The sequence below is a fragment of the Amblyomma mixtum genome, chromosome 4 (assembly GCF_055824585.1).
Source record: "Amblyomma mixtum isolate Tamu chromosome 4, ASM5582458v1, whole genome shotgun sequence".
Classification (NCBI taxonomy): Eukaryota; Metazoa; Arthropoda; class Arachnida; order Ixodida; family Ixodidae; genus Amblyomma; species Amblyomma mixtum.
Window position 1 is genome coordinate 67340003 of NC_143015.1, and position 15045 is coordinate 67355047.

Genomic DNA, 15045 nt, shown 5'->3' on the forward strand with positions numbered 1-15045 from the left:
GGCCCCGTGTGACGACGACTTGTTAGCGCGGCGGATGCTCGCGGAAGTGCGGGGATAAAAGGGAAGAAATGAAAAAAAAAAAAAAAGAGTATTTGGAACGAACGTACGCGGTGGGGGGTGGTTGCACTGCGGCGCGGAACTGGTGGGCGCCCGTCTGTCTGCCTGCCTACCTACCTGCTCGTTAGCGTAATGTGTAAGGACGGACCCGGTGGGCAGCGGAGCGGCGGCCCCCGGAACGTGGGAAATTCGCATAAAGCGGTTGCTCGCATTATGCGTGTTTCTTTCTTTTTCGCCAGTTCTGCTGCTTCGTTTAAAGTAACATTCGAGTGGATGTTGAACTTGGTTGTATGTTCCTTGACTAAGCTACAAGAGACAGTGCAGCTTTGCAAATATCACTCGAGCAATGCTTAGTTGGTCTTGTGGTCTTATTCTTCTATTCTGTACTTCTATGTGTACTTCTATGTGTACTTCTATGTATACTTCTGTGTGTACTTATTCTTCTGCCAGTGCCACTGGCTTTGGAACGTGAATGAAGTCAAGCCCAAAGCTTCGTTGGGATCTGGTGCGAGTGAAAAGCTATTCTTTAGTGTATCCGTGTTGATTAAGTTGAAGATGAAAGTCGCTAATCATGTTAAACACAGATTGCAGGTGGCCTCTTTGAAGGCCGCCACTTTGTGAAAAATAAGCATTTAAATGCTGAAAGAAGGTAATGAAAATTTTTGGAGTCAACAGACATTGATTTTATTTTCTGCACGGAGACGCTTAGTGTAGTTTGGTATTTTGTGTAGTGACCAGCAATACAGAAAGAGCAGGGTAAGAAAAGGTACAAGCAGAAGCATGCGCATGAAAGATATATGCTCTTGGAATTTCATTGCACTGGATTGATAACAGTCAGATTGGGAACTCATACATTGCAGACTCATACATTGTGGTTACTTGTCTGATGGAGATTTCTTTAATGAGTGGTTGGTGCAAAGTAGTTTAGGATTGAGAGTGTTTCGTAAGGTGTTTCAGGGAAGCCCGCCTCTAATTCTTAAAAATGTTTTTTTTTAGGATACAGAAAAGCTTTTTGCGGCATAGCAGATGTCAAAAAAAAAAAAAGGCGAATTGTGTTACTAATAAAGAGTTCTACTAAACCGTAATAGTTAACTTTTGAAGGTCTATTAACGACAGGCACCCGACTGCATCAACGTAAGCGGGGAGCACTGCAGCACGGGCAGGGTAGCCATTGTCGCGTGCTACGTCACCACGGAGCGTCACGATTTGATGGTCGTCGCAATTTGCGTCCGCTGCCGACACATGGTTATTGAACCGCGCGAGAAATTGCCCAAATTTGTTGAGCCACGGCAGCGAGGGCAATCGCGTTTTGAAATTCACAAAAATGATATGGCTATTACTAACGGCCGTTTACAAATCTGTGATTGCATGCGGGTGCCTGTCGTTAATAGATTTTCAAAAGTTAGCTATTGCAGTTTAGTCGACCTCTTTGTTATAGCCCGATACAAATTAAGTCTGCAGTGAAGCTCCACCCACATTCAGCCTCCGCGCACAGAATTCCTCCGCGACGAAAAAGTAGTCCGCTGCTTCAGCGTTTCTTGAGCTTATCACAAGAAAAAAATTGAGCTGTAGAATTCTGATACGTGGATTGTTTGATACAGTCAAACATTAAAAGCGGATTTCGTTTACTGTTGCGATTGGCCAGTGAAGTAATACAGGACGCCGTGGACCGCAACCCAGTGTTAGCAACTGCTGTTTTTTTTAAGTTGTATCCTGGTATAGTAACATGATTCGCCGCTTTTTTGACGTCTGCGAACACTGAAATTACTGTGCCACAAAAGGCTTCTCTTTACTTCAACAATCCTGTTTTTAAAAATTGACGGCAACCTTTCCTAAAACACTCGGTACACGAAGAGGTGGCATGCTTTTTAGTTGAAATTTCAATGGGTGGAATAATTTGCTTTTTTTTTGTATCAGTGTAGCTTTTTTATAAAGTTGTCACCTTGAAGAGAAGGCTGTAGCTACTGTAATCTGCTTTAAGAATGCCTGGTGAAATACTTGTTTTTGAGGGCGCTGGCAAGGAAAATCATCTATCACAATTATCGTTGGACTCGCGGCTCAACATTTATTGCGATTCGAGAACTGCTTGTTTGCAATACTGTTGACACTGTGTGTAACACCACGAGGTTGTCTTGTATTCATACCACTTGTTTTAATCTTCGAGGGATCCTTTACGTTGTAGAATCCCAAATCCTCAACTTTCGTTTTTTTGTTTTTTTTCTCTGCTACAGGCCACCCGGAAAGTGTCAACATGCGGCTACCTGTTTGTGGCTCCCGACTGGGACTTCTCGCAGGCTGTCAACCGGACGAGGGTGAGTGAGCTGCAAAGTTATTCTCAGTTTTTACTCGTAAAGCGTAGATTGCATCTTTGCTTTTTCTACAAAAGGTTGCACAAAGTTGTGCAGTTAGTAGTATTTGCATCAGGGAAAGTGCTTATCTCACACCACGCTTTATGCAATTTGGGTGGTCTGTACTCCGTACTCCTGCTCTGTATTGTTAATACAAGAATTGCTGCTTTTTAAACGGGAGCATTCGCTGGCTTCGCAAAAACAGAGAGCAGTTCCTTGTTGTAGATCTCTCGGGTGTGCTTTACAGAAAGCTTTTTCTGCTAATTGCTACATCGGCACCAGATTATCGGAAGTATGTTCTGTTACAGTTTAGGACAATTGATCATACTTGTATGTCTTCTACACTGCAATTCTCTTGTGGGCCAAAGGAATGGTGTGGCCATGTTTTTGGGTACAGATTCCACTAGTGTGTGAGACAGATAGCACGACACGCATGCTGGGCAGTGGCAGTAATTTGCAATAAACCGCTTTCTTTCAGAGGTGGCAGAGACGCTGGTTCGTCCTCTACGATGACGGAGAGCTGACGTATTCTGTGGATGAGCATGTGAGTGTATAAATTCTAAAACAGGGAAATGTTGAACGGGCATTCACGTAATGTAACATGAGTTAAGGCATTTGCTTTATCTAAGGAAAGGAAATGTTTGAAGATTTATTCACGTGCCCCATTGATGTCACGTCACAATGATGTGCCATGTCATGTGACCTTTTTCTTGGACGTCATTTCCTATTGACGGTAGCTACAATTTGATTTCTTGGGTATTTTGGCTATAACAGCCGATGCTGTAAAAGTGCTTGTTATGTTACTGAGTCGTTGCCTGCTTGACGCTGCTACTTATTGCCTCTGATGCTGCAAGGAATTCTTAGCCTTCTGGTTGGTGCCCTCAACTATTTGTAATTGTAATTGTTTCCGTTGTTAGTATCTTACAGCATGAGATTTTTTTTGCAGTAGTTTTAGGTCCCTGTGGGGTTTTATATATGATTTTACAAATAAAAAATATTTGGAGGAATTTAGTTTTGTTGGACATAGTTGTGGCGACGTTTCACTGCAGCGTACATAGAGCGCATCAGGAATTTCTGTTGCTAAATATCAGTGCTGAAATCATTTACCAGTGCAGGGCTAGTTAAATTCGAATTTTTTGTCTTTTGCGAGATTAGCTTTTATGCTGAGTCCTGTGTACAGGGGTTTAAATGCAAGGTAACAAACCGCACGCCATCAAAATTAGTCCGGAAGTATCCATTACGGCATGCCCCATAGGTGACAGTCATGCTTTTGCTTTTAAAAATTCTTCAATCAGTCAGTCAGTGGATTGACAAATCCATCAGTCAGTCTGGCCTTCTGGTATGTGTGGTTGATGCTCACATCTGACATGCCTTTCTCTTTCTGTTTTAGCCGAATACAATCCCGCAGGCGGTGATTGACATGACCAAAGTGGTGGCCGTGACTAATGCCGAGGAGCTCACCGGAAACCAGTTCTCCATAGCCATCACCACTCCGGACAAGGTCCATTTTGTAAAGGGCACAGGTCGCGATGACAGCAAGTGGTACGTGCCTGCATTATGTAGATGGCAGCATGCCCTTTTCACAACGTTGCATTCAGAGCTGAATGCTTTGCTCCACTGTTCACGTTTGGGTGGTCCTGTTGCATGGGTCGCTTTAGTGAAGGCAGATCTCAGAGGAATGTCTGAAGAAACTAGAGTTCATACAGAGACTAGCCTGTTTCAGCTTTTTTCTGTGTGCACCTCACTTGGAGAGCACATATTGCTATTGGTTACATTAAAAAATAGAGTTGGGGTTTGTAGTTCTTGCATTTGTACGGAAGAAATTGTAAGCAGGTGCCTTGTCCAAAGAACCTTTAAGAGAGCCCAGTCAATATATGGGCAGTGCTGCCATCTATCTGCTAGGCCATTGAACAACTTTGTGACTGCTATAACTGATAGTTGAGTGTTTTGACACCTGATGGCAGCACTGATTTGTTTGGCCAGGAAACTTTGCTGTATTCCTGCAGGATGAGCCAGGCTAGCAACAGCTTTAAATGCCCTCCTAAACAAAGTAAGCCTCAAAACTTAGCCTACCTGCGAGGTGTGGGCAAGAAAAAACTAGGCAGAAGAACTTGCTTTGGGGCTAGTTGGTTCATGATTGAAGTTCAGAATGGCGCAAAAGACACAACACAGGACACAACACAACACACATCCCCTATTTTTCCTGTGTTGTGTCTTTTGCACCATTCTGAACTTAAAAAAACTAGGGCACAATAGTTGGATACATTTTAAGTCTGCAGTGAAGCTTAACCCATATTCAGTACCACTACGTAGAATTTCGCCATCACAAAAAGTAGTCCGTAGTTAAAACTTTTCTTGATGCAAATAATAACAGGAAAAAAATTGTAAGCTCTAGAATTTATATATCTGGCATGTTTAATATAGTCAAACATTAAAAGTTCGATTTCGTTTACTGTTGTGGTTGGCCAGCGGACTGATACAGGACACCACAGACCGTGTCCCAGTATTAACAACTGCTGTTTTGTTTAGTTGCATTCTACTCTAGACTTGGAGGAATTTCTTTATGCTGTCAGAACAGAGATGCAGCTCTTCGTATGAGCACCACCACATGAAGCTCGGGCTGGTTTCCGACAAAATGCTTACATCTGAGCATGTTTCCTGAGCGGTGTTTATAAGCAGTTTATGGCAGCCCGTGGGCATCTCGGTTTGACCTTGCTTGGCTCCTGCGCAGGTGGTTTGACGCGCTGTCCCAGTTTCCGAGCAACATGGTGCGGAGCAAGAACAAGCACAATGCCTGCAATTTGGCCCTCGCAAAATCCTCGCCAGCTGTCAACATCCTGTCCTGCCAGGTAGCGCCTACACTTGTTCGATGCTTGTTGATCTCAGTTGTACACTCACAGGCAAGTACAGTTAGTTACTGTCACTGTTCACTGAACAGACGATGTCTGTGGCATTGGCTCAATGTGAATGTTGCTTCTAAAGACACTACCAGAGACACTATCGGAGACACTCTAGAGACTACTGAACACACCAGTGTCACTCTAGACACCAGGAACACTCTAGAGACGCTACCAGTGAGACTGTAAGGCACACTATTCCAAACTAGCAGACACATCATTGAGGCACTCCAGAGACTCTACCAGAGAGACGAGACTACTGGAGGTACTACCAGACGGCCAGACATACTACTGGACAGGCTACCAGAGATACTATACCAGAGTGCCAGGCACATTACCGGAGAGGCTACCCAGAGATACCACCAGACTGCCATACACACTACTGGAAAGACTACCAGCGATACTATACCAGAGTGCCAGGCATATTGCCGGAGAGACTACCAGAGGTACTACCAAACTGCCAGACACACTACTGGAAAGACTACCAGAGGTACTATACCAGAGTGCCAGACATATTGCCGGAGAGACTACCCAGAGATACTACCAGACTGCCAGACACACTACTGGAAAGACTACCAGAGATACTATACCAGAGTGCCAGGCATATTGCCGGAAAGACTACCAGAGATACTGTACCAGAGTGCCAGGCACATTACTAGAGAGACTACCAGAGATACCACCAGACTGCCATACACACTACTGGAAAGACTACCAGCGATACTATACCAGAGTGCCAGGCATATTGCCGGAGAGACTACCAGAGGTACTACCAAACTGCCAGACACACTACTGGAAAGACTACCAGAGGTACTATACCAGAGTGCCAGACATATTGCCGGAGAGACTACCCAGAGATACTACCAGACTGCCAGACACACTACTGGAAAGACTACCAGAGGTACTATACCAGAGTGCCAGACATATTGCCGGAGAGACTACCCAGAGATACTACCAGACTGCCAGACACACTACTAGAGAGACTACCAGAGATACTATGCCAGAGCGCCAGGCACATTGCCGCAGAGACTACCGACAGATACTACCAGACTGCCAGACAAACTGCCGGAGAGACTACCAGAGATACTATACCAGAGTGCCAGGCACATTACTGTAGAGACTACCCAGAGATACTACCAGACTGCCAGACACACTACCGGAGAGACTACGCCTCCACAGGAATTGCTGTTCCAGTATAGCATGGCAGTTTTGCATTAGCTTACTTGGGAATTTTATATATACCACATATGCCACAGAGGTTGTCTTGTTTCTAAGAAACGGCCTTACTTGTGCATGCTCATCTCCAAGCTGGAAAATAGTACAGCTTTCCGCACTGTGAAAAGAACTGTGTCGCCTTCTTTCTGAGCCAGTGAAAACCGGTTTTAGTAACAAGCTCGTCTCTCAGTAAGGACCATGTATTATATATGTGACCTTTGTATTCACTGAATTTGGTGGCAAATTGGAGCAAAAGATGAAGTCTGTTAGGATGGGGCAGTGAATGCGCAACTAAGGTTAGCACTGCACTATCTGTGCAGCCTTTTCCTTTTACCCAGCACCTGCTGGTTTCCAATGGCATGGCATAGTTAACAAAAGCCTACTGGCTCTAGCAGCCTGTACCGATAAGCTGACCAGCATGTATACAACATGTTGCATGCTATTATAGTTAATTATAAAAGGGAGATTGAGCATTTGCTTTGCATATATGTCATATTTCTCAGGGGAAGTATACCAGGAGTTTTAAGCCAGGAAAAAAAAATGTATTCGTGCAGTTTTTCTAATGCAGGTAAACACCAAAATGGGTTATGCTAACGATGAGCTTTTTGTGTTTCGATGCCAGAACCAGTATGAAGACCGTGGGTTGGGAACCAGGGAGCCGTATCGGAACGGCACTGCCGAGACGCAGCCAACGCAGCAGCCGCTGGAACATCGCAGCAATGGCACCACGAACTCAGTCTCGACGAACAACCGTGAAGGTATGGCATTAATTGACCGCTGTTGAGAAATATGCTGTGGCACGTTTTGTTGGACTAATACATGTTCCTGGTGTTGCTCTGAGGGGGACTTGCTCGGCACACAAAATATGCTCTGGTGTCTCGTAGCTTGTTTTCAGTGGTGTGGAAGCTACCGTACTCCATGACAACTTTTTCCGGCAATGGAGCAGAAGCCGCGGAGCTGAAACACTGCGTGTCTTCCTATGCAGTGAGATATATCCTATCGCATAAGTTTGTTGCAGCACTATGGAAGGTAGAGACGTCTTCAGCCATCCAGGAGAGTGTGTTAACCTTGTTCTTCCACGTCTTGTCGTCTGCATGTCATCTGCTCTTGGCTTGCACAGATATGGTTAGAAAAGAGTATAAATCAATGCTATCAATGTGCCAGAAGTGTATGCACGCTTGCATACGCTAAACGCAACCATTTGGCAGGACGTTATGCCATTTGTCGCATTCGCACATTTAGTTCAGCATATGCAAATGGAAACGCAACGATAAGCTCAGCCTTGTGGCGCCATCTGGCTGTTAAAACGAAAACCATTTTTTTTTGTCAGGAACCTCTTTAGGCCTAGAAGCAGCAGAACCATCACTTTAAATAAAAGTAAAGCAAATCTTTCGCTCATATGTTTTGTGATTGTTGAGATGAGACAAATCGAAAGCCCACTGCCCCATTTATGGCCAGTGAACATGCTGAAAGCAGCAGTAGCAATGACGATTGGCATTTCTTTGAAAATACTGCTTATATTTTCACATTTCCTTGAAAATTTTGCATATTTTGAAATGAAATGATGCGTATTTTCACATTTTTTGCAAAATACTGCATACTGTAAGCCTAATGCATAGTTTCATCACGACCGCAGTGCCCTTTGGGTTTTCCTTGCGATGCTGAATAAGAACTGGCCGCACTATTAGAAAGAGTAATGGAGTGGTCTGTCATAATGAACTGTATTTGCCTCTTGTATGTGACGTGTTTCTTTTCGCCATTTTTCTCTGTACAGTGCACGTCCCCCACAATGGAGTGCCGCTGTGCAGGCTTGACAGGTGAGCACAATTCGGTCTGTTGTTTTGCGCATGGCTCTAGCTCCACTAGGTGCTCACAGTCACTCAGGTTTATTATTATTATTATTTGAAAATACTGTTGGCCGTGAGGCCGTTACAGTGGTGGGGCGTGACACTTGGAAAGCAAAAAGGTTTCGACGATTATACAAAAATACAAAGTGAATCTTCATCTATACAATCATTTCTTACCGCGTAATGTTTCACTTTTTATACAGAAGCAGTGTTAATAAATATTAACTTGAAAAACAGTTATTTCACACAGAAAAGGAAAAAAATAACAACAAAAAATTCTACATTCCCGGCCTTCACCTTAGGTGAGTTGATTAGGCGTATGACACACACACACAAAAAAAAAGAAGAAAAAAAACTTTTCAGTGCGAAGTTGAGATAGCTTTTTCGAAAGTTGTTAATGTACTGTACTGTAAGAGAGATGCTGGTAAATTATTCCATTCTGCTATCGTCTTCGGAAAATAAGAATTAGCATACACATTAATGCGTGGGTTCGGGGTTTGGTAACAGTATTGATTGCTTGCTCTGAGATGTGTAAGTTGTTTTGGGACCAAGTAATGGGAGCTATTGATATTGAAGGAATTTCTTGAGAGCTGAAATAAAAATTTTAGTCTGGTTACTCGGCGACGTTCGGCTAGAGGTGGTAAATTGAGAACACACAACATCTCTGTTACAGAATCAGTATGTGCATATCTGGACAGTATGAATCGAGCTGCTCTTCTTTGCACACATTCAAGTTTTTTTATCAAGCCACTTTCTACAGGATCCCATATAATGCAGGCATATTCTAATGTTGGTCGTACATAAGTTAAATAGGCAGCTAGCTTGGCAGACTTGGTTAGAGGTGCACTCAGTGTTCATGAGCTCTTCCCTTTGCTTGGTTGTTCAGAGTTCATTCTTGGGTTTCGGTTTCGTACTGACTGCCGTGGAGAAAGTGGCAGGTTCGATCCCGGCCTCGGCGGCCAAATTTCGATGGAGGTGAAATGCTAGAGGCCCGTGTACTGTGCGATGTCACTGCACGTTAAAGAACCCCAGGTGGTAGAATTTACCTGGAGCCCTCCACTACGGTGTCCCTCGAAGCCTGAGTCGCTTTGGGACGTTAAACGCCTCGAAACCAAAAACCAAAAGTTTTCTATACATTATGCACGGATGTTGTTGTGTCAGTGGAGAATAAGCTTGGGAAATTTTTTAGCCTTTGCTGATTGCCCTATCAGTATGAATTCAGGAACATCCCCCCCCCCTCCCCCCTCCTTTTTGTGGTTTTAGATAGAGGGTTTTCTATTAAGGGAACACTTAGGTGTTTAGGCAGTATTAACTTCGGTTGGTTTGTATGTGTTGTATTTTGACCAAGGGGGAGGGGGGGTTTACTACTTTCTACCAAGAACTACCATCCAAGTACATTTGTGTACTCGCTTTGTAGTGTCAATAGTACGGATTTGTGAATTTAAAAGTTTAATTTTTTTGTTTCAAGTTTATTCGAGATGTCAGGAGAATTCACACAGGCTGGCTGCTGTGTGATTAGCAAGAGCGTATATGAATAACTGCCATGGTCCTCAGCTTTTTACATTTTTTTGCTTTAGCACTGTTTTTATTTTCTTGAGCATTTGTTGTCAGTCATTTTAGTGCATGTCATGTGTTTCTCTCATAATAAATAGTGTATATAGAAAATCCACTTGAATTTTATCCACATTTTGTTAGCGGAATGTTCAAGGTTTTTTTTTTCTTCTCTCTTCCCTCTTTAACCCCCCCTCATTCCCTTCCCCAGTGTGGGGTAGCCAACCGGAAACCTTTCTGGTTAACAGCCCTGCCTTTCCCCCTCTCTGTATCTATCTGTCAAGGTTTTTTGTGTTACACCTGACGTACGCGGCAGTTCTGACACATTCTCGAATGCCATCGTCGCAGTGGTGGGAGTGGCGGGAGTAGCGTGTCTTCATACTCCGAGGCGGATGCCCTGGCCAAGAGCCGCAGCCGTCGCTACCTCAAGCGGGAGAGCCGGGGCCTCAAGAGCCAGCGCAGCCGCTCGGACGGAGTGGCCAAGATGGTGCCTGCCTCTCGGGCCTCCGAGCTGCTTCCCGCCGAGTGGGCCGGGGAGCGCGACCATCCGCGCAGTTCGGGGGGCAGCCCTCCGCCGTGCCCCTTCCTGCACAACCCCGTCTACCTGCTGCTGGCCGAGCCACATGCCAAGGCTGGAGGAGGAGGAGGAGGCACCAAGGAGACCAAGTCGAGTGAGTGTGGTGGCCGCGGCAGGTTGTACTGGGTCATAGGTTGAGCGTAAAAGCCGTTTGTCATCTGAAGCTGGCACAAGTATGGTCATGTGTGCAAGGTCATAAGTGCAGGCATGGTCGTGTGCACAGGCATGGTGATGTGCACAGGCATGGTGATGTGCACAGGCAAGGTCATGTGCACGGGCAGGGTCATGTGCATTGGCATGGTCATATGGTGTGCATGGTCATTTGCACAGGCAAGGTCATGTGCACGGGCAAGGTCATGTGCATAGGTTTGCCCATGTGCACTGGCTCGGTCATGTGCACAGGCTCGCTCGGTCAGGTGCACAGGCTCGGCCGTGTGCATTGGCATGGCCATGTGCACCAGTGTGGTTGTGGGCACAAGAGTGGTTGCGGGCACAACAGTGGTGTTGCATTGAACCTTCCGGTTGCATAGAAGCCTTCCGGGTTCGGGTAGTCTTGATTAGGCCTTGCATTTGCACACACCAGCAGCAAACACACTTTTCGTTGACTCCAAACTTGCGTCTGGCTTGGGGATCTTTACGAATTTGTATCATGCCAAAATCTATATCAGCTGAGATTGTATGTCAAGATTCTAGGGTACTGCTCATGTGAATGGAATTCGTAGGCAGGATGCCTGTATTGAACCATGTTTGCTTGCTGGAACAAGAACTTGAGTATTTAAACTCAAGTTCTTGTTCCAAAAAGCAAACATGCAAGCAAGCAAGCAAATGTATCAAAGCCCAGCTGTAGCGTTTAGCTAAGCAGACAAATTAACGTCACACTGCTGCGGGAGCAACACGTTCGATTGCCTATCTTCGAATGCATGAAGATTTGGTCACGTTAATCTCTCAGAATTGGCTGTTGTACACAGAGTTGCTCATGAACAAAGTGCAAAAGTGTTGTGATAAGCATGATGTCTAAACAAGTTAGCTTGGCTGCCATCACCACTGCGTTCAATCACAAAGAGGACAAGGAATCCTCTTAGTAGTTCTTTTGATGTTGTATGGTACGCAGCTGTTGCTTGGTTAGGCCTGGTTTAGGTCTATTAGTTGGTATTGCATATGAGGCTATTATTGCATGTGTTATTGCATATGATGTGGGTCTAGGTGGCTGTGGCATGCTTGGTGGCAGCAGTCATAAAATAGCGGTTGTGCTCATGAAATTTTCCTCTTTTTTATACCTACAGGGACTGCGCATGCAGTTTGGCTAAAATACCGGACTGCAAAAGCCCTACGTTGTTTTGTATTCCGTGAATCACTTGCCTTTTAGGTTCATGTCTGAGCACGAGGCTTCAAGGAGCTGTTAAAATTCAACAAAACTGGAGTACCTACAGCCATGCAAAAGAAATCAAGACTCATTTTGGTGCCATGAGATGACTAGCGCTAATTGTCATTGAAATGCGTGCATCGTACATGTACATACATGTGAGAGAAATGAGGTGCAGTTCCTTTATTTTTTTATTTCTTTGTCAGATGTAACCATGGCCCAACAGCTTCTGCTGAACCGGTGGCAGAATGACATCAAGAGCCTGCCGCCATCGCCCAACCTGCTCCACCAGGATGGTCGGTCATCGTGGCGGTCGGACGAGAATTCGCGGAGGGATGGTGGCGACGGTGGCGACGGTGGCTGTGCCGTACCTCACTCGCCACCCTGCCGTGACTTGCCTCAGTGGAACATGGTGCTGCCCGGTGGTGGGAGCTCTCACGAGAAGCACCTGGTGAGGTGGCACAGATTGACCGCAGAGAGGGTGCAGGGGGACGCGCATCACTGCACCGAAACATGTTTGACATGGCAGAGGTGTTTTTAAGAGCTCTAGCTCTTACTTATCACGTTTCGAGATTTCGTGGGGTCTGCTACCACCCTGACATCACAACGCCATCTGTGGCAGCAACTAGAAAGCGGCACATCTCTCATTGAGACTTGTAGTGCCATCTACAATATCATTGTAGAAACAACCATATCAATTCTAGTAAACCAAACAGCTAACGCTCGTTATTTCGTCTTCCAGACGGTGGCGACCTTTTTTAGTGTTGCTTACGTTTCTCGATAGCGGCAGTGCTGTGGCTTTGTGTTGAGCTCATGAGTTAGCTCGCAAATTAGTTTTCAGGTGTCAGTGGGTATGCGTGTGTTTCGCTCCATGGTAAACCTCTGAAAACTTTGTCTGCAAAGTCTTCCAATGCATGCATGAAGAGAAACAAAGCAAGCAAATTTTTTTACCGCATTTTTAAAAAATTTATTTACTGTAGAGAAAAGAAAGCCTAACAGTGGCGTCTTGCGGTTCTTGCAGTGCCTGCATAAAAGGAATGAAAAGCGTAAATTACCATCTGCTTAGAGGTCTGATCACAGCAGAAACTTGCGATTAACGATATAGTGGGTGGCAAGTTGTCACGGCAACCTGCGCTTGGCAGTGAGGCAGATTGGCGATCGTTTTGACAGACTTGCTTGCCACAATCCTTCGACTGATCTGATGATGGCTCCAACTTTCATGCAGTCACGAGGTGTCCCCGATGGCTGTGGGCAGGGCAGCGGTGCGCTGGATGCTCCGGCGTGCGACGGTGGCATCGGCCAGCTCATGGGAGACAGCTTGCCTGAGGTATGGGCACCTGTGACCTGATATATATGGGGTGCACACTTGTCTTGTGAATTCATTAATGTGAACGCTGCTATAGGCGAGTGCTTCAGTGCAGCTCATTTGCAGTAAAAAGTTGAGTCTTACCACAGAGTAGATGCTTTTTGTTTTCCTGTGCTGTCGGTTTCTTTTTCTCTATTTGTTTTGTCCGCTCCTCTGCAGTTCCTCTTGCAAGTGCACAACATGCCTTTCAGTCTGCCGCTGGTAACCAGCACTGAGGCTGACTTAAAGTTGCATGCATCATAATTTTCCGCATTTGTGTGTCTTGTCTCTTTCTTGGTCTGTGTGTGTTTGCGCTGTTGAGCCACCATTATGGATCAACACCAACTAGCCCAATCTGCAGTTCTTGTACAGGTTATTTCCAAATTGTGTGCACGATTTTCTTGACACGTACTTGACTGAACTTTTTTCAAGAGCACCTGACAATCTGTGTGACGCAGGATCTGTTTGTGAAGAAGGGCTGGCTGATGCGACTCGGCGCGGATGGCGAGTGGTCGAAGCACTGGTTCGTCCTTCGAAACGCTTCGCTGGCGCACTTTGATGACCCCTCGGCGGAGGACTCTGGTGACCTGAGCGCCACCCTGGACCTCCGCATGGTCCGCGAGGTTAAGGAGGTCGACCTGGACCGGAACTATGCCTTTGTCATCACGGTGAGCTTCGCTGTCTTTTCAACCCGCTTGGTGATATCAGTCTGGCTGTTGCTGCTGGAATAGTAGTACTAGGAGTCGTCGTTTATGCTTGTTGAATTACCAACACAGTGTACAGTCGTGAGCAAAAGTGGAGAGATCGGCGCTTCGGCGGCGGGAGCAGTTGTGGGGCCGCCCCACGGCACTGCTATCTCGCCGCGCTCGCTTGCTGCGAGAGTGCCTCGAGTGACGACAAACTTCCCCCTCGCTCTCGCGCGGGTGTTTATCATGACTGATAAATTCCTAGTGCGGATTTCAGCTACTCTGCTGGTGAACGGTCGCGTCGACGAGGAGTGTGAAAAGAAAAGTGTGTAGTTCCCGAAGGGAAAGTAGCCGAAATCCGCACTAGGAATTTATCAGTCGTGATAAACACCCGCGCGAGAGCGAGGGGGAAGTTTGTCGTCACTCGAGGCACTCTCGCAGCGAGCGAGCGCGGCGAGATAGCAGCGCCGTGGGGCGGCCCCACAACTGCTCCCGCCGCCGAAGCGCCGATCTCTCCACTTTTGCTCACGACTGTACATATCTTGCTATGAAGGTAGCAAGCACATATGCTGAGGACTTGGACTACATGGAGCCATAATCTAGTTACTGAACTACACCATGTGGGCATTATTCTGCGTGTCTTTTTTTTTTTTTTAATTTTAGCTTTTCGTTCATAACTAGGATGTAACACTATAAAATCATTGCCTTATGTGATGGTTTGTAATGTTGAGAAAAGCTTATTGGTGGCAGTGATTTTGGTCCCAATTTTGTTTTGTGCCATGTTTCACAATTCAGATAGTATACAGCATTTCCAAATTTCAGTCCCTTTAAAGGCAAACGTGCTTGTGAGGACTGTGTCTATTGAGCAGTTGAAAGTCTGTGTGGAAATAGGTGCAACTTAGAATAACGTTATAGGTTGCAGAGCAATTCTGACGAGGTACTTTAATCTTAGTTCTGTTGCCTTATATTTCTTAAATGCATGTTGCCTGGCATTCTTTTCTCATTGCTGGCAGTGAGAATGACTTCGAAAATTGGCTGTAAACCATTGAAATTTCTCTTCTGGGAATTAGTCTGAGGGAAAAAAAAAGTTTCGGTCATCAGAGGAGATGTGTATTACATTCCTTGTCTCTTCTCTTTTTTTTGTCGCGGTATGTGCAACCAG

At 45.6% G+C, this 15045-nt stretch overlaps 1 protein-coding gene across 1 annotated transcript in view; it reads left to right on the forward strand.

Annotated features, from left to right (window-relative positions):
* osp (myosin phosphatase Rho interacting protein outspread) overlaps positions 1–15045 on the forward strand; it is a 139846-nt gene that overhangs the window by 101062 nt on the left and 23739 nt on the right. The window contains exons 2-11 of the mRNA XM_089586670.1: positions 2289–2369; positions 2884–2949; positions 3796–3947; positions 5137–5254; positions 7137–7272; positions 8289–8331; positions 10261–10583; positions 12059–12303; positions 13078–13179; positions 13656–13865. Coding sequence (XP_089442796.1) covers positions 2289–2369; positions 2884–2949; positions 3796–3947; positions 5137–5254; positions 7137–7272; positions 8289–8331; positions 10261–10583; positions 12059–12303; positions 13078–13179; positions 13656–13865 — 1476 coding nt within the window. The remainder of the gene's footprint in view (positions 1–2288; positions 2370–2883; positions 2950–3795; positions 3948–5136; positions 5255–7136; positions 7273–8288; positions 8332–10260; positions 10584–12058; positions 12304–13077; positions 13180–13655; positions 13866–15045) is intronic.